Source organism: Cololabis saira, chromosome 23, assembly GCF_033807715.1.
Source record: "Cololabis saira isolate AMF1-May2022 chromosome 23, fColSai1.1, whole genome shotgun sequence".
NCBI lineage: Eukaryota > Metazoa > Chordata > Actinopteri > Beloniformes > Belonidae > Cololabis > Cololabis saira.
Window position 1 is genome coordinate 2,106,868 of NC_084609.1, and position 27,857 is coordinate 2,134,724.

At 35.2% G+C, this 27,857-nt stretch overlaps 1 protein-coding gene across 1 annotated transcript; it reads right to left on the bottom strand.

The window, feature by feature from the left end:
• Positions 1-1,372: 1,372 nt before the first annotated feature.
• On the bottom strand, positions 1,373-27,857 carry crebl2 (cAMP responsive element binding protein-like 2). Its single transcript, XM_061714176.1, has 3 exons — positions 27,665-27,857; positions 22,374-22,571; positions 1,373-3,347 (listed from the first exon to the last, which is right to left on the bottom strand). The coding sequence occupies exons 1-3, from the start codon at positions 27,677-27,679 to the stop codon at positions 3,207-3,209; spliced, it is 354 nt and encodes a 117-aa protein (XP_061570160.1). The 5' UTR covers positions 27,680-27,857; the 3' UTR covers positions 1,373-3,206.

Genomic DNA, 27,857 nt, shown 5'->3' on the forward strand with positions numbered 1-27,857 from the left:
CGCATGAAAACACCAGCGTTTTTGCTCCGTGGAAACGAAGCCTGAATGACGATAAACTGCTTCAGGGGCCGTTTTTATGTCCAGACGTCCGACTACGAACCTGCAAATCCCAACTCTTTCAGTACAAACCTAGCGAACACATTTGCTGGCCCCTGGTCATATTTTAAAAAAGGGTGGGGAAAGTAGTGACGTGACGGACAAAGTAAGCAAATCTAACATGGTTTACATATCGCATTTTGTTAATTAATAAAAGTTTCAGATGCTTGGTAGCCTTTTCAGTTGGTTAATGATTAATTGGACAGAGTTTGTATATGTTAATCTCTGCCTAACCCTTTTTATTCCTCTTATTTCATCTTTTTTTCCTCTTTTTTCCTTTTTTTTAATTTTTTCCTCTTTTTTAATATATTTTTTCTCTTTTTTTCTTGTTTCCTCTTTTTTAATATTTTATCTTTTTTTCATCTTTTTCCCCCTCTTTTTGTCATCTTTCTTTTCATATTTTTTCCTCTTTTTAAACATTTTCTTCCTCTTTTTTCTTTTTTCCTTTTTCAATATTTATTTTCTCTTTTTTCCTCTTTTTTAATATTTTATTCTCTTTTTTAATATTATTTTTCCTTTTTTTTAATTTTCTTCCTTTTTTTCTCTGCAGATGTTTTTTTCTACTTCAGATTTTTTGCCAGTGTTGCACAATGATAATGTTTGTCACATTATTTGTTATAAACTCCGTTTATAGAGGACTTGTTGACATCATTAGCTTCTAGGATTGACCTGAAACTTTTTTCCATTTGAATCTCTAAATGAGGACTTTACATTTCAGATGAAACTTCTCTATAATTTCATGATTGTTTTGTTTTGCTGATTTAATGCACAGATGTGTCATAAATAAAGGAGCTTATGGTTAATATTTTAGTTGCTTATTTATAACATCAAACTGGCTAAATGGACTGAAATGCTTAATATAATATTCAAATAAGGAAATCTTGGGGGAAAGTGGTGCTTTGTCATTATGGCGTGTTTTATTAAAAGTAGGTCAATATCAACTTCATTGAGTTTGCACAATGCATGGTTTCAAAATAACATTTCTTTTTTGCACAATAGTTGTCCTTATCAACGGTGGCCGAGACCCGCCATTGCTGCAAATAAAAGTAACGCTGCAAACAGAAACAAACGCCATTGCTGCAAATAAAAGTAACGCTGAAAATATAAAGAAACCCGCTGCAAATAAAATAAAAAAACGCTGCAAATAAAATAAAACAACGAAGCAAATAAAAAAGCCACAACGGAAGTGAATTACCGGGGACTGTTTTTGCTGACGCACCAGTGTTTTTATGAGAGAGAAGAAGAACACTAACCTTTTCACTTATTACTCGTTCGTTGTTCTTCTTATTCCTCGCTCTTCTTCTTTCTTCCTTTTCACTTACGTCCTCTTCATCGTCTTAATTGTTGAATAATCATCCAATTACTCGTTAACGAGGGTTAAATGTTTTATTTGCATATAAAAATGAACTTTTACAATCTTAAAGTGCTGAAACCTTCAAACATCAGAACCATCTGGAGATAAAGATGCTACAAGATAAACTAGTTAGTACGACTAATGTACTAACTAATGGATTAGTAATTACATTACTAATAAGTACTAGTTTGTACGACTAATGTACTAACTAATGTACTAGTTAGTACTAGTAATTACTAGTAACTAATGGATTAGTAATTACTACAAGGTAAACTTCTCTCTAGCGGGAGGGGGCGTGGCTCTAGCGGGAGGGGGCGTGGCTCTAGCGGGAGGGGCGTGGCTCTAGCTGGAGGGGGCGTGGCTCTAGCGAGAGGGGGCGTGGCTCTAGCGGGAGGGGGCGTGGCTCTAGCTGGAGGGGGCGTGTCTCTATGTCAGGAGTCGGCAACCCAAAATGTTTTAGAGCCAAAAACACAAAAAACTAAAATGTCTGGAGCTGCAAAAAATTTAAAGTATCAGAATTAGAAAGATGGAACACAAGCTGCATGTTTGTATATTAGTTAGAACTGGGGGAGATTTATTTATTCATTATGCACTTTGAGAAAAAAGTCGAAATGTCGAGATTAAAAAGGAAAGGAAAAAGGAAGAAAAAAGAGAAAAAAAGGAAAAAACAAGAAAAAAGAAAAGAAAGAGAAAAAAAAAGGTCAAACATTTTAGAAAAAGCTCCAGGAGCCACTAGGGCGGCGCTAAAGAGCCGCGGGTTGCCGATCCCTGAACTAGGGGGCGTGGCTCCAGCGGGAGGGGCGGGTCTAGGGGCGTGTCTCTAGGCCACCAGAGGGCGCTATAGTTCCTACAGCAAAGAACAGTTATATATTATATATTCCACAACAGATTACTAAAGAAAAAACTAAAGCAAGCTTTAAAAGAAACTGAAACAACGTCAAACAGCCCGACGCCGGTAAACGATTGTGCTTAACGGCGGTGCATGTCTACAATTCTATACACATAGGACACTATCACACAATTTTATTATCACTATTACTCTATAATCTCATGTTGTTATTGAGGTTATGTTGCATTATTACTATTCCTGTTAATGTTGTTTTATTTGACTGTTAAGTGTTAACTTAAGCAGGGAACTTCAGTATGGATCATATTGTTTCTGGGCTTGTATATTGTATATAAATGTATATTTTTATGTGTAAAACCAGGAAGAGTAATAATTTCTCTCCAGGGGGCGTTTCTCAAGCGGAAGGGGCGTGTCTCTAGTCTCTAGGGGGCGTGTCAAGGGGGGCGTGCCCCCCCCAAGTCTAAATGTCGAGAAAAAAGTCTAAATGTCGAGAAAAAAGTCTAAATTTGAGAAAAAAGTTGAAATGTCCAGAAAAAAAGTCAATTTCGTGAATAAAGTGGAAATGTCGAGAAAAAAGTTAAAATTTAAGAAAAAAGTCGAAATTTCGATAAAAAAGTCAAGATTTCGAGAAAAAAGTCGAAATGTCGAGATTAAAAAGGAAAGGAAAAAGGAAGAAAAAAGGGGAAAAAAGGGAGAAAAAAAGAAGAAGAAAAAAGAAAAGAAAAAAAAGAAGAAAAAATTGAAAAAAAAACAATTTCTGAAAAAGCTCCACGAGCCACTAGGGCGGCGCTAAAGAGCCGCATGCGGCTCTGGAGCCGCGGGTTGCCGACCCCTGCCCTAGGGGGCGTGTCTCCAGCTGAAGGGGCATGTCTCTAGCAGGGGGCGTGTCCAGGGGGCGTGGCCCCGGCTCTAGGGGGCGTGGCCTCCCCCGTGGCTCTTGCTCTTGGACGTCTTGGTTCCTCCGTGGTTCGTCTTCTCGTCGGCCGTCAGTAGAGCCTTGATCTCCGACGGGATCTTCCCCTGGTCCATGGCAGAACACCACTGCTTATACTGGAGAGAGAGAGGGGGGTCAGAGAGACCTGGTCCAGGACCTGGACCAGGACCAGGTCTGGACCAGGTCCTGGTCCAGGCGCGCTTTTTGGCGTCTAGCGTCGCCACGGTAACACTTTTGAAAGAGAAAAGTAATGCGTGTCGTCGCAGGATGGAGACGCACATTGTGATGTATAACACACCTGGGTGCACGTTACGGTTCGGGCTGAATTAACTGCCGAAGAAATGGCATAAATTGCGCCAAAATTACAGGATTAATTCAAAATGGCCGACTTCCTGTTGGGTTTGGGCCATGGCGCCAAGAGACTTTTCTTTAAGTTGTGACATGATACAGGTGTGTACCGATCTTCGTGCATGTACGTCAAACCGTATTGTGGGGCTTGAGACACAAAGTTTTCTAGGGGGCGCTGTTGAGCCGTTAGGCCACGCCCATTAATGCAAACCATTAAATATCACATTTATCACCAGGTCTGGCTTGGTGCAAAACTTGGTGACTTTTGGGGCACGTTTAGGGGGAAAAAAGACCCTCATTTCGTCTGAAAAATAAAAACAAGGAAAATAAGAACGAGAACAATTCCTACAGATACAATAATAAAATTAAAGCTGCAAGCAGCGATGAACGGGCCCTCGCACTCACGGCCACCCCCCCCATAAGAATATCAGACATGACACCACCCACGACTTCCTATGTCAAACCATTCAAAAGTTATAGCAGAAAAAAGGGACAACCAATCAGAAGAAGGGGCGGGGCTAATTAAGGCCAACGAAGCTTAAGAACTCATTACAGAGTCCCATGACACCACCCACGACTTCCTATGTCAAACCATTAAAAAGTTATACCAGAAAAAGGGACAACCAATCAGAAGAAGGGGCGGGTATAATTCAGGCCAACTAAGCTTAAGGACTCATTACAGAGTCCTATGACACCACCCACGACTTCCTATGTCAAACAATTAAAATGTTATAGCAGAAAAAAGGGACAACCAATGACAAGAAGGGGCGGGGCTAATTCAGGCCAATGAAGGTCAAGGACTCCATACAGAATCTGATGACACCACCCACGACTCTCTATGTCAAACCATTCCAATGTTATAGCAGAAAATCGGGACAACCAATCAGAAGAAGGGGCGGGGCTAATTGAGGCCAACGAAGCTTAAGGACTCATTACAGAGTCCCATGACACCACCCACAACTTCCTATGTCAAACCATTCAAAAGTTATGGCAGAGAAAAGTTTTCTAGGGGGCGCTGATGAGCCGTTAGGCCACGCCCATTAATGCAAACCATGAAATATCAAATTTATTGCCAAGCCTGGCTTGCATGCAAAATTTGGTGACTTTTGGAGAACTATCAAATATGGACCAATCACATGAAGGGGGGGCCCGCCTTTTGGCGTCTAGCGTCGCCACGGTAACACATTTGAAAGAGAAAAGTAATGCGTGTTGTCACAGGACGGAGACGCACATTTTGATGTATAACACACCTGGGTGCACATTACGGTTCGGGCTGAATTAACTGCCGAAGGAATGGCATAAATTTCGCCAAAATGACACAATTTATTCAAAATGGCCGACATCCTGTTCGGTTTCGGCCATGGCTCCAAGAGACTTTTCTTTAAGTTGTGCCATGATACAGGTGTGTAGCGATTTTCGTGCATGTACGTCAAACCGTATTGTGGGGCTTGAGGCACAAAGTTTTCAAGGGGGCGCTGTTGAGCCATTTTACCACGCCCATTAATGCAAACCATTAAATATCAAATTTTTCGCCAGGCCTGACTTGGATGAAAAATTTGGTGACTTTTTGGGCATGTTAAGGGGGGCAAAAAGGCCATCACTTTGTCAGAAGAAAAAAAAAAAAATAATATTAATAATTAAAGCTGCAAGCAGCGATGAACGGGCCCTCGCACTCACGTCCACCGCCCCCCATAAGCATATCAGAAATGACAACACCCACGACTCTCTATGTCAAAGCCTTAAAAAGTTATAGCAGAAAATAGGGACAACCAATCAGAAGAAGGGGCGGGGCTAATTCAAGCCAATGAAGGTCAAGGACTCCATAAAGAATCTGATGACACAACCCACGACTCTCTATGTCAAGCCATTCAAAAGTTATAGCAGAAAAAAGGGACAACCAATCAGAAGAAGGGGCGGGGCTAATTAAGGCCAACGAAGCTTAAGGACTCATTACAGAGTCCCATGACACCACCCACAACTCTCTATGTCAAACCATTCAAAAGTTATGGCAGATAAAAGTATTCTAGGGGGCGCTGTTGAGCCGTTAGGCCACGCCCATTAATGCAAACCATGAAATATCAAATTTATCGCCAAATCTGGCTTGCATGCAAAATTTGGTGACTTTTGGAGAACTATCAAATATGGACCAAACACATGAAGGGGGGGTGCGCCTTTTGGCGTCTAGCGTCGCCACGGTAACACTTTTGAAAGAGAAAAGTAATGCGTGGTGTCGCAGGATGTAGACGCACATTTTGATGTATAACACACCTGGGTGCACGTTACGGTTCGGGCTGAATTAACTGCCGAAGGAATGGCATAAATTTCGCCAAAATGACACAATTTATTAAAAATGGCCGACATCCTGTTCGGTTTCGGCCATGGCTCCAAGAGACTTTTCTTTAAGTTGTGCCATGATACAGGTGTGTACCGATTTTCGTGCATGTACGTCAAACCGTATTGTGGGGCTTGAGGCACAAAGTTTTCCGGGGGGCGCTGTTGAGCCATTTTGCCACGCCCATTAATGCAAACCATGAAATATCAAATTTATCACCAGGCCTGGCTTGCATGCCAAATTTGGTGCCTTTTGGGGAACTATCAAATATGGACCAATCAGATGAAGGGGGGGTGCGCTTGTTGGCGTCTAACGTCGCCAAGGTAACACTTTTGAAAGAGAAAAGTAATGCGTGTAGTCGCAGGATGGAGACGCACATTTTGATGTATAACACATCTGGGTTCACGATACGGTTCGGGCTGAATTAACTCTCGAAGGAATGGCATATATTGCTCCAAAATTACGCAATTAATTCAGAATGTTCAAAATGGCCAACTTCCTGTTCGGTTTCGGCCATGGCGCCAAGAGACTTTTCTTTTAGTTGCGACATGATACAGGAGTGTACCAATTTTCGTTCATGTACATCAAACCGTATTATGGGGCTTGAGTCGCAAAGTTTTTTCTGTCTGAACCAACCAGATGAAGGGTGGGCGCGCCTTTTGGCGTCTAGCGTCGCCACGGTAACGCTTTTGAAAGAGAAAAGTAATGCGTGTGGTCGCAGGATGGAGACTCACATTTTGATGTATAACACACCTGGGTGCACGTTACGGTTCGGGCTGAATTAACTGCCGAAGGAATGGCATAAATTGCGCCAAAGTGACACGATTAATTCAAAATGGCCGACTTCCTGTTCGGTTTCGGGCATGACGCCAAGAGACTTTTCTTTAAGTTGTCCCATGATACAGGTGTGTACCGATTTTCGTGCATGTACATCAAACCGTATTGTGGGGCTTGAGGCACAAAGTTTTCAAGGGGGCGCTATTGAGCCATTTTACCACGCCCATTAATGCAAACCATTAAATATCAAATTTTTCGCCAGGCCTGACTTGGGTGCAAAATTTGGTGACTTTTTGGGCATGTTAAGGGGGGCAAAAAGGCCATCACTTTGTCAGAAGAAAAAAAATAATAATAATTAAAGCTGCAAGCAGCAATGAACGGGCCCTCGCACTCACGGCCACCGCCCCCCATAAGTATCAGAAATGACACCACCCACGACTTCCTATGTCAAACCATTGAAAAGTTATAGCAGAAAAAAGGGACAACCAATCAGAAGAAGGGGCGGGGCTAATTCAAGCCAATGAAGGTCAAGGATTCCATACAGAATCTGATGACACCACCCACGACTCTCTATGTCAAACCATTCCAAAGTTATAGCAGAAAATCGGGACAACCAATCAGAAGAAGGGGCGGGGCTAATTAAGGCCAACGAAGCTTAAGGACTAATTACAGAGTCCCATGACACCACCCACGACTTCCTATGTAAAACCATTCAAAAGTTATAGCAGAAAAAAGGGACAGCCAATCAGAAGAAGGGGCGGGGCTAATTTAAGCCAATGAAGGTCAAGGGCTCCATAAAGAATCTGATGACACCACCCACGACTTCCTATGTCAAACAATTAAAATGTTATAGCAGAAAAAAGGGACAACCAATGACAAGAAGGGGCGGGGCTAATTCATGCCAATGAAGGTCAAGGACTCCATACAGAATCTTATGACACCACCCAGGACTCTCTATGTCAAACCATTCAAAAGTTATGGCAGGGGGCGCTGTTGAGCCGTTAGGCCACGGCCATTAATGCAAACCATGAAATATCAAATGTATCGCCAAGTCTGGCTTGCATGCAAAATTTGGTGACTTTTGTAGAACTATCAAATATGGACCAATCACATGAAGGGGGGGCGCGCCTTTTGGCGTCTAGCGTCGCCACGGTAACACTTTTGAAAGAGAAAAGTAATGCGTGGTGTCGCAGGATGTAGACGCACATTTTGATGTATAACACACCTGGGGGCACGTTACGGTTCGGGCTGAATTAACTGCCGAAGGAATGGCATAAATTTCGCCAAAATGACACAATGTATTCAAAATGGCCGACATCCTGTTCGGTTTCGGCCATGGCTCCAAGAGACTTTTCTTTAAGTTGTGCCATGATACAGGTGTGTAGCGATTTTCGTGCATGTACGTCAAACCGTATTGTGGGGCTTGAGGCACAAAGTTTTCTAGGGGGCGCTGTTGAGCCATTTTGCCACGCCCATTAATGCAAACCATGAAATATCAAATTCATCGCCAGGCCTGGCTTGCATGCCAAATTTGGTGCCTTTTGGGGAACTATCAAATATGGACCAATCAGATGAAGGGGGGGTGCGCTTGTTGGCGTCTAGCGTCGCCACGGTAACACTTTTGAAAGAGAAAAGTAATGCGTGTAGTCGCAGGATGGAGACGCACATTTTGATGTATAACACATCTGGGTTCACGATACGGTTCGGGCTGAATTAACTCTCGAAGGAATGGCATATATTGCTCCAAAATTACGCGATTAATTCAGAATGTTCAAAATGGCCGACTTCCTGTTCGGTTTAGGCCATGGCGCCAAGAGACTTTTCTTTAAGTTGGGACATGATACAGGTGTGTACCGATTTTCCTTCATGTACGTCACACCGTATTATGGGGCTTGAGGCACAAAGTTTTTTCTGTCAAACCAATCAGATGAAGGGTGGGCGCGCTTTTTGGCGTCTAGCGTCGCCACGGTAACGCTTTTGAAAGAGAAAAGTAATGCGTGTTGTCGCAGGATGGAGACGCACATTTTGATGTATAACACACCTGGGTGCACGTTACGGTTTGGGCTGAATTAACTTTCGAAAGAATGGCATAAATTTCGCCAAAATGACACGACTAATTCAAAATGGCCGACTTCCTGTTTGGTTTCGGGCATGACGCCAAGAGACTTTTCTTTCAGTTGCGCCATGATACAGGTGTGTACCGATTTTCGTGCATGTACGTCAAACCGTATCGTGGGGCTTGAGGCACAAAGTTTTCTAGGTGGCGCTGTTGAGCCATTTTGCCACGCCCATTAATGCAAACCATTAAATATCAAATTTTTCGCCAGGCCTGACTTGGGTGCAAAATTTGGTGACTTTTTGGGCATGTTAAGGGGGGCAAAAAGGCCATCACTTTGTCAGGAAAATAATAATAATAATAATAATAAAAATTCCTGCAAATACAATAGGGCCTTCGCATTGAAGGTGCTCGGGCCCTAATAATAATAAAAATTCCTACAGATACAATAGGGCCTTCGCACTGCAAGTGCTCGGGCCCTAATAAGAAAACAATAAAAAAAAAAAGAAATAAATAAAAGAAATAAAAAAAATAAAAAAAAATGTATACACTCATTCCGCTTTAAATTAATGCCGCTCTTTCCTGGACCCAAATAAAAATAAAAATAAATGAAATAAAACAAATAAAGTAAAATAAAGTGAAAACAATAAATAAAATTAGATTTAAAAAAAAATTAAATTAAAAAAAGGAAAATAAATACGTAAAAAAATTAATAAAATAAAAAAAAATAAAAAAAATAATTACAAAAAATAATTAAAAAAAGAAAGAAAAGAAAAGAAAAAAAAAATATCCACTCATTCCACTTTAAATTAATTCCGGTCTTTCTACGCTGCTCGTTCCCTCGCCCGTTTTTTTTTTATTTTTTTTTATGATTTTGATATAGCTTATTTTATGACAAATTGACTTGAATGTTTTATTTGAGATTTGCACAAATGTTTTGTTATTTGCACAACTGTCAACCTCAGTGGAAAAGTCTGCCTGTTACTGTCTACATTGTATTAATTGCACAGTGTATTTTAATTTAATTGTTATGCAGGAAAGGGATATTTGTTTTATTTTATTCAAGAAGCATTTTTATTTTATATATGCAGGCAGTTTATTTTTATTTCATTTGTTTTATACATGTTGATATTGTGCAGACCTCTGTTAATAAAGGAACCTGTGTGACATTTGGCACGAGGCTTTGTATTAAAACTGACTGTTTTTTAAGGGTTTGCCTCAGAAAAAAATGAAGCTAACAGAGATGCTAACAGAGATGCTAACAGAGATGCTAACAGAGATGCTAACAGAGATGCTATGCATATGACTTTTGGTCCATATCGCCCAGCCCTAATGTAGCGTGGAAAGCAGAGGAACTGATTGAAGTTGTTGGAGTCGAGTAAAACTGACTGTTTGACATTTCATGATTCACACGCAACACGAAATCTTTAATTAAATGTGTCATTAATGAATTAAATACTGAAATAATTAAAAATATTTTTTTACTTAAAATGAATTGTATTTTAATTAATTATTGACATATTTCATTAATGAATGACATATTTCATTCCCATTTTAATTAATTATTGTAATGTATTTATTTATTTAATTTTGGCACTAAAAATCCTCCATGGTCAAGAGCAGAGACCATTTATTTAATAAATAGCTTGGAGGACCTGGAAATAATTAAAAGAACAGATGAAACAGGAAACATCAAAATGGTGAGCTTTTCAAAGTTGTAGCGGGTAAGTTGGCTTTTCTTCCGGTAGACGTAAGAATTCAGAATAATTAATTCTGAATTAAAAAACATCATGTAATCGTTGCCATTTCAACTTTATTCACGAAATTTTGACTTTTTTCTCGACATTTCAACTTTTTTTCTCGACATTTCGACTTTTTTTCTCAACATTTAAACTTTTTTCACAACATTACAACTTTTTTCTTGTTTTTCTTCCGGTAGTTTTTCTTTCAGTAGTTCTGAATTATTTAATTCGGAATAATTAATTCCGAATTAAAAAACATCATGTTATCGTTGCCATTTCAACTTTATTCACGAAATTTTGACTTTTTTCTCGACATTTCGACTTTTTTTCTTTTTTCTTGTTTTTCTTCCGGTACTTTAACTTCCGGTAGTTTAACTTCCGGTCCGCCCCCTATCCAATCAGAACCTTCCCAACCCCCAGACCTGGAGAGGAATTGGAGAAAGACCATCAAACGTGGTTTCCATGGAAACCTCAATTCAGAATTACTATTTCCATTTAAACTCCAAGGAAAATAGTTTAATTCGGAATAATTAATTCCGAATTAAAAAAGATCATGTAACCGTGGCCATTTCAACTTTATTCATGAAAATTTTGACTTTTTTCTCGACATTTTGACTTTTTTTCTCGACATTTCGACTTTTTTCTCGACATTTTGACTTTTTTCTCAACATTTCAACTTTTTTTCTCGACATTTCGACTTTTTTCTCAACAATTTGACTTTTTACTCGACATTTCGACTTTTTTCTCAACATTTTGACTTTTTTTTCTCAACATTTAAACTTTTTTTCTCAACATTACGACTTTTTTCTTGTTTTTCTTCCGGTAGTTTTTCTTCTTTAACTTCTGAATTATTTAATTCGGAATAATTAATTCCGAATTAAAAAAAATCATGTTATTGTTGCCATTTCAACTTTATTCACAAAATTCTGACTTTTTTCTCAACATTTCAACATTAATTTTGACATTTCGACTTTTTTCTCGACATTTCCACTTTTAACATTTCAACAGTTTTTCTCGACATTTCGACTTTTTTTCTCAACATTTCGACTTTTTGACTTTTTTCTCGACATTTCGACTTTTTTCTCAACAATTTTACTTTTTTCTCGACATTTCGACTTTTTTCTCGACATTTCAACGGTTTTTCTCGACATTTCGACTTTTTTTCTTTTTTCTTGTTTTTCTTCCGGTAGTTTAACTTCCGGTAGTTTAACTTCCGGTAGTTTAACTTCCGGTCCGCCCCCTATCCAATCAGAACCTTCCCAACCCCCAGACCTGGAGAGGAATTGGAGAAAGACCATCAAACGTGGTTTCCATGGAAACCTCAATTCAGAATTACTGTTTCCATGTAAACTCCAAGGAAAATAGTTTAATTCGGAATTATTAATTCCGAATTAAAAAACATCATGTAACCATGGCCATTTCAACTTTATTCACGAAAATTTTGACTTTTTTTCTCGACATTTCAACTTTTTTTCTCGACATTTCGACTTTTTTCTCAACAATTTGACTTTTTTCTCGACATTTCGACTTTTTTCTCAACATTTTGACTTTTTTTTCTCAACATTTAAACTTTTTTTCTCAACATTTAAACTTTTTTTCTCAACATTACGACTTTTTTCTTGTTTTTCTTCCGGTAGTTTTTCTTCTTTAACTTCTGAATTATTTAATTCGGAATAATTAATTCCGAATTAAAAAAAATCATGTTATAGTTGCCATTTCAACTTTATTCACAAAATTCTGACTTTTTTCTCAACATTTCAACATTAATTTTGACATTTCGACTTTTTTCTCGACATTTCCACTTTTAACATTAAAAACATTTTCTCTACATTTTGACTTTTTTTCTCGACATTTCGACTTTTTTTCTCGACATTTCGACTTTTTTTCTCGACATTTCCACTTTTTTCTAAACAATTTTACTTTTTTCTCGACATTTCCACTTTTTTCTCAACAATTTTACTTTTTTCTCGACATTTCGACTTTTTTTCTCGACATTTCGACTTTTTCCTCAACAATTTTACTTTTTTCTCGACATTTCAACGGTTTTTCTCGACATTTCGACTTTTTTTCTCGACATTTCGACTTTTTTTCTCGACATTTCGACTTTTTTTCTCGACATTTCGACTTTTTTCTCGACATTTCGACTTTTTTCTCGACATTTCGACTTTTTTCTCGACATTTCGACTTTTTTCTCAACAATTTTACTTTTTTCTCGACATTTCGACTTTTTTTCTTTTTTCTTGTTTTTCTTCCGGTACTTTAACTTCCGGTAGTTTAACTTCCGGTAGTTTAACTTCCGGTAGTTTAACTTCCGGTCCGCCCCCTATCCAATCAGAACCTTCCCAACCCCCAGACCTGGAGAGGAATTGGAGAAAGACCATCAAACGTGGTTTCCATGGAAACCTCAATTCAGAATTACTATTTCCATGTAAACTCCAAGGAAAATAGCTTAATTCGGAATTATTAATTCCGAATTAAAAAACATCATGTAACCGTGGCCATTTCAACAAATTTTGACTTTTTTCTCAACATTTCAACTTTTTTTCTCGACATTTCGACTTTTTTCTCGACATTTCGACTTTTTTCTCGACATTTCGACTTTTTTCTCAACAATTTGACTTTTTACTCGACATTTCGACGTTTTTCTCAACATTTTGACTTTTTTTTCTCAACATTTAAACTTTTTTTCTCAACATTACGACTTTTTTCTTGTTTTTCTTCCGGTAGTTTTTCTTCTTTAACTTCTGAATTATTTAATTCGGAATAATTAATTCCGAATTAAAAAAAATCATGTTATCGTTGCCATTTCAACTTTATTCACAAAATTCTGACTTTTTTCTCAACATTTCAACATTAATTTTGACATTTCGACTTTTTTCTCGACATTTCCACTTTTAACATTAAAAACATTTTCTCTACATTTTGACTTTTTTTCTCGACATTTCAACAGTTTTTCTCAACATTTCAACGGTTTTTCTCGACATTTCGACTTTTTTTCTCGACATTTCAACTTTTTTCTCGACATTTCGACTTTTTTCTCAACAATTTTACTTTTTTCTCGACATTTCGACTTTTTTCTCGACATTTCAACGGTTTTTCTCGACATTTCGACTTTTTTTCTCGTCATTTCGACTTTTTTTCCTCGACATTTCGACTTTTTTTCTCGACATTTCGACTTTTTTCTCAACAATTTTACTTTTTTCTCGACATTTCGACTTTTTTCTCAACAATTTTACTTTTTTCTCGACATTTCGACTTTTTTTCTTTTTTCTTGTTTAACTTCCGGTAGTTTAACTTCCGGTCCGCCCCCTATCCAATCAGAACCTTCCCAACCCCCAGACCTGGAGAGGAATTGGAGAAAGACCATCAAACGTGTTTCCATGGAAACCTCAATTTAGAATGACTATTTCCATGTAAACTCCAAGGAAAATAGTTTAATTCGGAATTATTAATTCCGAATTAAAAAACATCATGTAACCGTGGCCATTTCAACTTTATTCACGAAAATTTTGACTTTTTTATCGACATTTTGACTTTTTTCTCGACATTTCGACTTTTTTCTCAACATTTCAACTTTTTTTCTCAACATTTAAAGTTTTTTCTCAACATTGAGACTTTTTTCTTATTTTTCTTCCGGTAGTTTTTCTTCCGGTAGTTTAACTTCTGAATTATTTAATTCGGAATAATTAATTCCAAATCCAAAAAAAATCATGTTATAGTTGCCATTTCAACATTAATCTCCACATTTCGACTTTTTTCTTGTTTTTCTTCCGGTAGTTTAACTTCCGGTAGTTTAACTTCCGGTAGTTTAACTTCCGGCCCGCCCCCTATCCAATCAGAACCTTCCCAACCCCCAGACCTGGAGAGGAATTGGAGAAAGACCATCAAACGTGGTTTCCATGGAAACCTCAATTCAGAATTACTATTTCCATGTAAACTCCAAGGAAAATAGTTTAATTCGGAATTATTAATTCCGAATTAAAAAACATCATGTAACCGTGGCCATTTCAACTTTATTCACGAAAATTTTGACTTTTTTCTCGGCATTTTGACTTTTTTCTCAACATTTCAACTTTTTTTCTCGACATTTCGACTTTTTTCTCAAATATTTGACTTTTTTCTCGACATTTCGACTTTTTTCTCAAATATTTGATTTTTTTCTCAACATTTTGACTTTTTTTTCTCAACATTTAAACTTTTTTTCTCAACATTACGACTTTTTTCTTGTTTTTCTTCCGGTAGTTTTTCTTCTTTAACTTCTGAATTATTTAATTCGGAATAATTAATTCCGAATTAAAAAAAATCATGTTATCGTTGCCATTTCAACTTTATTCACAAAATTTTGACTTTTTTCTCGACATTGCAACTTTTTTTGTCAAAATTGTACTTCAACATTAATCTCCACATTTCGACTTTTTTCTTGTTTTTCTTCCGGTAGTTTAACTTCCGGTAGTTTAACTTCCGGTACTTTAACTTCCGGTAGTTTAACTTCCGGTCCGCCCCCTATCCAATCAGAACCTTCCCAACCCCCAGACCTGGAGAGGAATTGGAGAAAGACCATCAAACGTGGTTTCCATGGAAACCTCAATTCAGAATTACTATTTCCATTTAAACTCCAAGGAAAATAGTTTAATTCGGAATAATTAATTCCGAATTAAAAAAGATCATGTAACCGTGGCCATTTCAACTTTATTCATGAAAATTTTGACTTTTTTCTCGACATTTTGACTTTTTTTCTCGACATTTCGACTTTTTTCTCGACATTTCGACTTTTTTCTCGACATTTCGACTTTTTTCTCAACAATTTGACTTTTTTCTCGACAATTTGACTTTTTTTCGACATTTCGACTTTTTTCTCAACATTTTGACTTTTTTTTCTCAACATTTAAACTTTTTTTCTCAACATTTAAACTTTTTTCACAACATGACAACTTTTTTCTTGTTTTTCTTCCGGTAGTTTTTCTTCTTTAACTTCTGAATTATTTAATTCGGAATAATTAATTCCGAATTAAAAAAAATCATGTTATCGTTGCCATTTCAACTTTATTCACAAAATTCTGACTTTTTTCTCAACATTTCAACATTAATTTTGACATTTCGACTTTTTTCTCGACATTTCCACTTTTAACATTAAAAACATTTTCTCGACATTTCGACAGTTTTTCTCGACATTTCGACTTTTTTTCTCGACATTTCGACTTTTTTCTCGACATTTCGACTTTTTTCTCGACATTTCGACTTTTTTCTCAACAATTTTACTTTTTTCTCGACATTTCGACTTTTTTCTCAACAATTTTACTTTTTTCTCGACATTTCGACTTTTTTCTCAACAATTTTACTTTTTTCTCGACATTTCGACTTTTTTCTCAACAATTTTACTTTTTTCTCGACATTTCAACGGTTTTTCTCGACATTTCGACTTTTTTTCTCGATATTTCGACTTTTTTTCTCGACATTTCGACTTTTTTCTCGACATTTCGGCTTTTTTCTTGTTTTTCTTCCGGTAGTTTTTCTTCTTTAACTTCTGAATTATTTAATTCGGAATAATTAATTCCGAATTAAAAAAAATCATGTTATCGTTGCCATTTCAACTTTATTCACAAAATTCTGACTTTTTTCTCAACATTTCAACATTAATTTTGACATTTCGACTGTTTTTCTCGACATTTCAACTTTTTTTCTCGACATTTCAACTTTTTTTCTCGACATTTCGACTTTTATTCTCGACATTTCGACTTTTTTCTCGACATTTCGACAGTTTTTCTCGACATTTCAACGGTTTTTCTCGACATTTCGACTTTTTTTCTCGACATTTCGACTTTTTTCTCGACATTTCAACGGTTTTTCTCGACATTCCGACTTTTTTTCTCGACATTTCGACTTTTTTTCTCGACATTTCGACTTTTTTCTCGACATTTCGACTTTTTTCTCGACATTTCGACTTTTTTCTCGACATTTCGACTTTTTTCTCAACAATTTTACTTTTTTCTCGACATTTCGACTTTTTTTCTTTTTTCTTGTTTAACTTCCGGTAGTTTAACTTCCGGTCCGCCCCCTATCCAATCAGAACCTTCCCAACCCCCAGACCTGGAGAGGAATTGGAGAAAGACCATCAAACGTGGTTTCCATGGAAACCTCAATTCAGAATTACTATTTCCATGTAAACTCCAAGGAAAATAGCTTAATTCGGAATTATTTAATTCGGAATAATTAATTCCGAATTAAAAAACATCATGTAACTGTGGCCATTTCAACTTTATTCACGAAAATTTTGACTTTTTTCTCGACATTTTGACTTTTTTCTCAACATTTCAACTTTTTTTCTCGACATTTCGACTTTTTTCTCGACATTTCGACTTTTTTTCTCAACATTTAAACTTTTTTTCTCAACATTACAACTTTTTTCTTGTTTTTCTTCCGGTAGTTTTTCTTCTTTAACTTCTGAATTATTTAATTCGGAATAATTAATTCCGAATTAAAAAAAATCATGTTATAGTTGCCATTTCAACTTTATTCACAAAATTCTGACTTTTTTCTCAACATTTCAACATTAATTTTGACATTTCGACTTTTTTCTCGACATTTCCACTTTTAACATTAAAAACATTTTCTCTACATTTTGACTTTTTTTCTCGACATTTCGACAGTTTTTCTCGACATTTCAACGGTTTTTCTCGACATTTCGACTTTTTTTCTCGACATTTCGACTTTTTTCTCGACATTTCGACTTTTTTTCTCGATATTTCGACTTTTTTTCTCGACATTTCGACTTTTTTTCTCAACATTTCAACTTTTTTCTGAACATTACGACTTTTTTCTTATTTTTCTTCCGGTAGTTTTTCTTCCGGTAGTTTAACTTCTGAATTATTTAATTCGGAATAATAAATTCCAAATTAAAAAAAATCATGTAATCGTTGCCATTTCAACTTTATTCACGAAATTTTGACTTTTTTCTCGACATTGCAACTTTTTTTTGTCAAAATTGTACTTCAACATTAATCTCCACATTTCGACTTTTTTCTTGTTTTTCTTCCGGTACTTTAACTTCCGGTAGTTTAACTTCCGGTCCGCCCCCTATCCAATCAGAACCTTCCCAACCCCCAGACCTGGAGAGGAATTGGAGAAAGACCATCAAACGTGGTTTCCATGGAAACCTCAATTCAGAATTACTATTTCCATGTAAACTCCAAGGAAAACAGCTTAATTCGGAATTATTTAATTCGGAATAATTAATTCCGAATTAAAAAACATCATGTAACCTTGGCCATTTCAACTTTATTCACGAAAATTTTGACTTTCTTCTCAAAATTTCGACTTTTTTCTCGACATTTCAACTTTTTTCTTGTTTTTCTTCCGGTAGTTTTTCTTCCGGTAGTTTTTCTTCCGGTAGTTTTTCTTCCGGTAGTTTAACTTCTGAATTATTTAATTCAGAATAATTAATTCTGAAATTAAAAAAATCATGTTATCGTTGCCATTTCAACTTTATTCACGAAATTTTGACTTTTTTCTCGACATTTCAACTTTTTTTCTCGACATTTCAACTTTTTTTCTCGACATTTCGACTTTTTTTCTCGAACATTTCGACTTTTTTTCTCGACATTTCGACTGTTTTGCTCGACATTTCAACTGTTTTTCTCGACATTTCAACTGTTTTTCTCAACATTTCAACTGTTTTTCTTGACATTTCGACTTTTTTCTCGACATTTCGACTGTTTTGCTCGACATTTCGACTTTTTTCTCGACATTTCAACTGTTTTTCTCGACATTTCGACTTTTTTCTCGACATTTCGACTGTTTTTCTTGACATTTCGACTTTTTTCTCGACATTTTGACTTTTTTTTCTAAATTTCGACTTCTCAACATTAAAAAGATTTTCTCGACATTTTGACTTTTTTTCTCGACATTTCAACCTTTATCTCGACATTTCGACTGTTTTTCTCGACATTTCGACTTTTTTTCTTTTTTCTTGTTTAACTTCCGGTAGTTTAACTTCCGGTAGTTTAACTTCCGGTACTTTTTCTTCCGGTAGTTTAACTTCCGGTAGTTTAACTTCCGGTCCGCCCCCTATCCAATCAGAACCTGCCCAACCCCCAGACCTGGAGAGGAATTGGAGAAAGACCATCAAACGTGGTTTCCATGGAAACCTCAATTCAGAATTACTATTTCCATGTAAACTCCAAGGAAAATAGCTTAATTCGGAATTATTAATTCCGAATTAAAAAACATCATGTAACCGTGGCCATTTCAACTTTATTCACGAAAATTTTGACTTTTTTCTCGACATTTTGACTTTTTTTCTCGACATTTCGACTTTTTTCTCGACATTTCGACTTTTTTCTCAACAATTTTACTTTTTTCTCTCGACATTTCGACTTTTTTTTCTCAACATTTAAACTTTTTTCTCAACATTACGACTTTTTTCTTGTTTTTCTTCCGGTAGTTTTTCTTCTTTAACTTCTGAATTATTTAATTCGGAATAATTAATTCCGAATTAAAAAAAATCATGTTATAGTTGCCATTTCAACTTTATTCACAAAATTCTGACTTTTTTCTCAACATTTCAACATTAATTTTGACATTTCGACTTTTTTCTCGACATTTCCACTTTTAACATTAAAAACATTTTCTCTACATTTTGACTTTTTTTCTCCACATTTCGACTTTTTTTCTCGACATTTCGACTTTTTTCTCGACATTTCGACTTTTTTCTCAACAATTTTACTTTTTTCTCGACATTTCGACTTTTTTCTCGACATTTCAACGGTTTTTCTCGACATTTCGACTTTTTTTCTCGACATTTCGACTTTTTTTCTCGACATTTCGACTTTTTTCTCAACAATTTTACTTTTTTCTCGACATTTCGACTTTTTTCTCAACAATTTTACTTTTTTCTCGACATTTCGACTTTTTTTCTTTTTTCTTGTTTAACTTCCGGTAGTTTAACTTCCGGTCCGCCCCCTATCCAATCAGAACCTTCCCAACCCCCAGACCTGGAGAGGAATTGGAGAAAGACCATCAAACGTGGTTTCCATGGAAACCTCAATTCAGAATTACTATTTCCATGTAAACTCCAAGGAAAATAGTTTAATTCGGAATTATTTAATTCAGAATAATTAATTCCGAATTAAAAAACATCATGTAACCGTGGCCATTTCAACTTTATTCACGAAAATTTTGACTTTTTTCTCGACATTTCAACTTTTTTCCTCAACATTTCAACTTTTTTTCTCAACATTTAAACTTTTTTCTCAACATTGAGACTTTTTTCTTATTTTTCTTCCGGTAGTTTAACTTCTGAATTATTTAATTCGGAATAATTAATTCCGAATTAAAAAAAATCATGTTATAGTTGCCATTTCAACTTTATTCACAAAATTCTGACTTTTTTCTCAACATTTCAACATTAATTTTGACATTTCGACTTTTTTCTCGACATTTCCACTTTTAACATTAAAAACATTTTCTCTACATTTTGACTTTTTTTCTCGACATTTCGACAGTTTTTCTCGACATTTCGACTTTTTTTCTCGACATTTCGACTTTTTTTCTCGACATTTCGACAGTTTTTCTCGACATTTCAACGGTTTTTCTCGACATTTCGACTTTTTTTCTCGATATTTCGACTTTTTTTCTCGACATTTCGACTTTTTTCTCGACATTTCGACTTTTTTCTCAACAATTTTACTTTTTTCTCGACATTTCGACTTTTTTCTCAACAATTTTACTTTTTTCTCGACATTTCGACTTTTTTCTCAACAATTTTACTTTTTTCTCGACATTTCGACTTTTTTCTCAACAATTTTACTTTTTTCTCGACATTTCGACTTTTTTCTCAACAATTTTACTTTTTTTCTCGACATTTCGACTGTTTTTCTCGACATTTCAACGGTTTTTCTCGACATTTCGACTTTTTTTCTCGATATTTCGACTTTTTTTCTCGACATTTCGACTTTTTTCTCGACATTTCGACTTTTTTCTCAACAATTTTACTTTTTTCTCGACATTTCGACTTTTTTCTCAACAATTTTACTTTTTTCTCGACATTTCGACTTTTTTTCTTTTTTCTTGTTTAACTTCCGGTAGTTTAACTTCCGGTCCGCCCCCTATCCAATCAGAACCTTCCCAACCCCCAGACCTGGAGAGGAATTGGAGAAAGACCATCAAACGTGGTTTCCATGGAAACCTCAATTCAGAATTACTATTTCCATGTAAACTCCAAGGAAAATAGCTTAATTCGGAATTATTAATTCCGAATTAAAAAACATCATGTAACCGTGGCCATTTCAACAAATTTTGACTTTTTTCTCGACATTTTGACTTTTTTCTCAACATTTCAACATTAATTTTGACATTTCGACTTTTTTCTCGACATTTCGACTTTTTTTCTCAACATTTCGACTTTTTTTCTCGACATTTCGACTTTTTTCTCAACATTTTGACTTTTTTTTCGAAATTTCGACTTCTCAACATTAAAAAGATTTTCTCGACATTTTGACTTTTTTTCTCGACATTTCAACCTTTATCTCGACATTTCGACTGTTTTTCTCGACATTTCGACTTTTTTTCTTTTTTCTTGTTTAACTTCCGGTAGTTTAACTTCCGGCCCGCCCCCTATCCAATCAGAACCTTCCCAACCCCCAGACCTGGAGAGGAATTGGAGAAAGACCATCAAACGTGTTTCCATGGAAACCTCAATTCAGAATTACTATTTCCATGTAAACTCCAAGGAAAATAGCTTAATTCGAAATTATTAATTCCGAATTAAAAAACATCATGTAACCGTGGCCATTTCAACTTTATTCATGAAAATTTTGACTTTTTTCTCGACATTTTGACTTTTTTTCTCGACATTTCGACTTTTTTCTCGACATTTCGACTTTTTTCTCAACAATTTGACTTTTTTCTCGACAATTTGACTTTTTTCTCAACATTTTGACTTTTTTTTCTCAACATTTAAACTTTTTTTCTCAACATATAAACTTTTTTCTCAACATTACGACTTTTTTCTTGTTTTTCTTCCGGTAGTTTTTCTTCTTTAACTTCTGAATTATTTAAATCGGAATAATTAATTCCGAATTTAAAAAAATCATGTTATCGTTGCCATTTCAACTTTATTCACAAAATTCTGACTTTTTTCTCAACATTTCAACATTAATTTTGACATTTCGACTTTTTTCTCGACATTTCCACTTTTAACATTAAAAACATTTTCTCTACATTTTGACTTTTTTTCTCGACATTTCGACTTTTTTCTCGACATTTCGACTTTTTTCTCAACAATTTTACTTTTTTCTCGACATTTCAACTGTTTTTCTCGACATTTCGACTTTTTTCTCAACAATTTTACTTTTTTCTCGACATTTCGACTTTTTTTCTCGACATTTCGACTTTTTTCTCGACATTTCGACTTTTTTCTCAACAATTTTACTTTTTTCTCGACATTTCGACTTTTTTTCTTTTTTCTTGTTTAACTTCCGGTAGTTTAACTTCCGGTAGTTTAACTTCCGGTCCCCCCCCCTATCCAATCAGAACCTTCCCAACCCCCAGACCTGGAGAGGAATTGGAGAAAGACCATCAAACGTGGTTTCCATGGAAACCTCAATTCAGAATTACTATTTCCATTTAAACTCGGAGGAAAACAGTTTAATTCTGAATTATTTAATTGGGTATAATTAATCCCCCCCCAGGTCATCCCCAGGTCGTCCCCCCTGTCGTCCTCACCATGTCCAGCTCCTCCCTCAGGGCACAGATAGCTCTCTCCCGTCCCCCCAGGTCCCCCCTGTCGTCCCCCCCGTCGTCCTCACCATGTCCAGCTCCTCCCTCAGGGCACAGATAGCTCTCTCCCGTCCCCCCAGGTCCCCCCTGTCGTCCCCCCCGTCGTCCTCACCATGTCCAGCTCCTCCCTCAGGGCACAGATAGCTCTCTCCCGTCCCCCCACCAGCTCCTCCAGGTACTGGTACCGGAGCTTCTTCCGGGCCCGGCACTCCCTGGCGCTCTGCCGGCTCCGCTCCAGCTTGGCCTTCAGGTCGATCTTGGCCGGTTTACGGCCGCGTTTCCCGGGTTTCTTCACCTTCCCCGCCGGCATCTGGGACACAAGCGAACAATCGGGACATTAGCAGGCATTAGATCAGCGCTGACACCTTTCACAAATACAAATAAGGGACTGTAGCTCCCTGTAATGTCATCATTTACTGAAAATGTAATAACATTTGCACTTAACTCAATCCAAAATGTAATAAAACCCAACATTTAAACTTTTTTTCTCAACATTTAAACTTTTTTCACAACATTACGACTTTTTTCTTGTTTTTCTTCCAGTAGTTTTTCTTCCAGTAGTTTAACTTCTGAATTATTTAATTCGAAATAATTAATTCCCAATAAAAAAAAATCATGTTATGGTTGCCATTTCAATTTTATTCACAAAATTTTGACTTTTTTCTCGGCATTTCAACTTTTTTCTCAACATTTCAACATTAATTTTGACATTTTGACTTTTTTCTCGACATTTCGACTTCTCAGCACTAAAAAAATGTTCTCTACATTTTGACCTTTTTCTCGACATTTCAACCTTTTTCTCGACATTTCGACTGTTTTTCTCGACATTTCGACTTTTTTTCTCGACATTTCGACTGTTTTTCTCGACATTTCGAAGGTTTTTCTCGACATTTCGACTGTTTTTCTCGACATTTCGACTTTTTTTCTCGACATTTCGAAGGTTTTTCTCGACATTTCGACTGTTTTTCTCGACATTCCGAATGTTTTTCTCGACATTTCGACTTTTTTCTCGACATTTCGACTTCTCAACATTAAAAAAATGTTCTCTACATTTCGACTGTTTTTCTCGTCATTCCGACTGTTTTTCTCGACATTTCGACTGTTTTTCTCGTCATTCCGACTGTTTTTCTCGACATTTCGACTTTTTTCTCGACATTTCGACTTCTCAACATTAAAAAAATGTTCTCTACATTTCGACTGTTTTTCTCGTCATTCCGACTGTTTTTCTCGACATTTCGACTGTTTTTCTCGTCATTCCGACTGTTTTTCTCGTCATTCCGACTGTTTTTCTCGACATTTCGACTTTTTTCTCGACATTTCGACTTCTCAACATTAAAAAAATGTTCTCTACATTTCGACTGTTTTTCTCGTCATTCCGACTGTTTTTCTCGACATTTCGACTGTTTTTCTCGTCATTCCGACTGTTTTTCTCGACATTCCGACTGTTTTTCTCGACATTTCGACTGTTTTTCTCGTCATTCCGACTGTTTTTCTCGACATTTCGACTGTTTTTCTCGTCATTCCGACTGTTTTTCTCGACATTTCGACTGTTTTTCTCGACATTTCGACTTTTTTCTGGACATTTCGACTTTTTTCTCGACATTTCGACTTCTCAACATTAAAAAAATGTTCTCGACATTTCGACTGTTTTTCTCGTCATTCCGACTGTTTTTCTCGACATTTCGACTTTTTTCTCGACATTTCGACTTCTCAACATTAAAAAAATGTTCTCTACATTTCAACTGTTTTTCTCGACATTTCGACTGTAGCTCCCTATAATGTCATAATTTCCTGAAATGTAATAAAATTTGCACTTAACTCAATCGAAAATGTAATAAAACCCAATAATGTAATAGCTTCACCAATAATGTAATAAAATATCTTGACTGATATTGTAATAACATTTTTACCAATAATGTAATACCTTATTACATTATTGGGAATTATTGGGAATAAAATATTCAAATATTTTGAGATTTTTTATTTGGGGTTTTCATAAACTGTGGAGCCACAATCATCAAAATTATAACAAATAAAGGCTTGAAATATCTCACTTTGAATGTAGTGGGAAATATAATATAATATATATTTGTTTATGCTGTTGTTTTTTCCCCTAGTTGTCGTTTTTAATTGTTTTATTCTCTTTTTAACCACGTCTTGACTTTTTATCCCTTTTATCTCTTATCTTGATTTTATTATTTTTGTTTCCTTTTTAATTATCAAAATGTAGCACTTTGAGATTCTCAGTAATGTAAAGTGCATTATAAATAAAATGTACTACTATTATTATTATTATCATCATTATAATATAATGAATGTAAATAAAAAAATTGAGAATATTAATTTGAAAAATAAATAAATAAATAGATAATTATCATATTGTGATATAATATAGCACAATATAATATAAAGTAATATATGTAATACTATAATAGCATATAATAATATCTTAATATCATAATATAACATAATATTATATTATAACATATAACAAAATGATTCACCAATACTATAATATATAACAATATAATTCTGTAAACATCTAGTTATGTTTCATCTTACTGATTTTATTTCTCCTTAATAACTAAACTATAAAGTCTGATCCCAATTTTGTTATAATTTCAACCACTTAAACTACAATTCAAGCACTTTTCAGGCCTTGAAAACACGATCATGGATTTCAAGCCCCCGTAGGAACCCTGTAAAACATAACTAGATGTTTACAGCACGATACAAAGCACATAATTGTGTTAGAAAGCGGAAAAAATAATTATGACTGTATATATTCCTGTAGATATTTGACCCCAGCGATAAAGGTGCTTGAATTTGACCTTGAAAAATGTGTAGGAACCCTGTACTGATTTTATTTCTCCTTGTAATAACTAAACTATACAGTCTGACCCCAATTTTGTGAAAGACACAGTTATAATTTCAAGCAATTAAACTAAAATTCAAGCACTTTTCAGGCCTTGAAAACACAACATTGAAATTCAAGCACTTTCAAGGATTTCAAGCCTCCGTGTTTGAAATAAACGTCCAAAATGCAATAGCTTTTTCATTTCATTTTGTAATCAAGCCGCATTTTGTAATAAATTTTGCCACATTATGTAATAAGTTATTGCATTTTGAGAAGATTATTATAAAATGCACTTGCAACTTTTTTATTTTCTAGGAAATGTAATAACATGGTGCATTATGTAATAATACCTATTATTTTTGTTTAACAATGAATTTATACAAGAGTGACTTTTGTTGTTTTTTACGCAATTTTCCTCAGAGCTATGTAGCCCAATAAATCTATGTATAAAACTCCAAATATAACTTTAGTTTCCTATTTGAAGTTTGGAATTATATCGGCCGATAACAAACAATTCAACTATGCTTTAGAATTGTTATTAGATAATGAACCATGTTATTACATTTTCTAGAGAATAAAAAAGTTGCAAGTGCATTTTGTAATAATCTTCTCAGAATGTAATAACTTATTACATAATGTGGCAAAAGTTATTAGATTTATTTAGATTTAGATTTTTAGATTTATCTATTTGGACAGTTAAAAATTACACAAATAAAAGTAACAAATTAAAGTGCAGGACGAGGCGGAAACTCAAAGAGTTTATCAGGCGCCTCCACCTATAGTTAACATAACATTTAACATCATACTTATAAGAACAAATATACAAATGAGCCATTAGAAATCTATAGATGATAGAAATAAATTAAAATTACAAAGAATTTACACGAAAGAAAAATGATCGGATATATTAATAACGATAAAGAGTACAATTTAATATTACAAAATGCAGCAGTTTATTACAAAATGGAGCAGTTTATTATAAAATGGAGCATTTTATTACAAAATGCAGCAGTTTATTACAAAATGCGCAAGTTTATTATAAAATGCAGCAGTTTATTATAAAATGAGGCAGTTTATTATAAAATGCAGCAGTTTATTATAAAATGCGGCAGTTTATTATAAAATGCGGTAGTTTATTATAAAATGCGCAAGTTTATTACAAAATGCAGCAGTTTATTATAAAATGCAGCAGTTTATTATAAAATGCAGCAGTTTATTACAAAATGCAGCAGTTTATTATAAAATGGAGCATTTTATTACAAAATGCGGCATTTTATTACAAAATGCAGCAGTTTATTATAAAATGGAGCATTTTATTACAAAATGCAGCAGTTTATTACAAAATGCGCAAGTTTATTATAAAATGCAGCAGTTTATTATAAAATGAGGCAGTTTATTATAAAATGAGGCAGTTTATTATAAAATGCAGCAGTTTATTATAAAATGCGGCAGTTTATTATAAAATGCGGTAGTTTATTATAAAATGCGCAAGTTTATTACAAAATGCAGCAGTTTATTATAAAATGCAGCAGTTTATTATAAAATGCAGCAGTTTATTACAAAATGCAGCAGTTTATTATAAAATGGAGCATTTTATTACAAAATGCAGCAGTTTATTACAAAATTCGCAAGTTTATTATAAAATGCAGCAGTTTATTATAAAATGAGGCAGTTTATTATAAAATGAGGCAGTTTATTATAAAATGCAGCAGTTTATTATAAAATGAGGCAGTTTATTATAAAATGAGGCAGTTTATTATAAAATGAGGCAGTTTATTATAAAATGAGGCAGTTTATTATAAAATGAGGCAGTTTATTATAAAATGCAGCAGTTTATTATAAAATGCGGCAGTTTATTATAAAATGAGGCAGTTTATTATAAAATGCAGCAGTTTATTATAAAATGAGGCAGTTTATTATAAAATGCGACAGTTTATTATAAAATGCGGCAGTTTATTATAAAATGCGACAGTTTATTATAAAATGCGGCAGTTTATTATAAAATGCAGCAGTTTATTATAAAATGCGGCAGTTTATTATAAAATGCGACAGTTTATTATAAAATGCGGCAGTTTATTATAAAATGCTGCAGTTCATAATAAAATGCAGCAGTTTATTACAAAATGCAGCATTTTATTATAAAATGCGGCATTTTATTTCAAAATGCGGCATTTTATTACAAAATGCGCAAGTTTATTACAAAATGCAGCAGTTTATTATAAAATGCAGCAGTTTATTATAAAATGCAGCAGTTTATTATAAAATGCAGCAGTTTATTATAAAATGCAGCAGTTTATTATAAAATGCAGCAGTTTATTATAAAATGCAGCAGTTTATTATAAAATGCAGCATTTTATTACAAAATGAAATGACCAAGTTATTACATTTTGGACGTTTATTACAAAATGCGGCTCAACAATCCCTGGTTCCGTTTTGGTTCAACTTTTAATTCCCAATTACGTAACAATTCCCTACATTAGATCATTAGTTCTGGATCTTATTAGGAGATAAAAAGGTGAATTAGCCGTTAGCTGTTAGCTCCCCACCTTGCTGTCGTCCATAATGTTATCCAAATACGTCCTAAAACACGTCCTAAACCCACGAACTGCGGGTTTAAACACGTCCTAAACCCACGAACTGCGGGTTTATCTCGGTTAGGATTCGATAGAAGACGAAAAATAAGAAGATATGTAGATGTTTTTCTCCTCTTGTTTACATCGCAGTTCTGCTGCTCCGGCA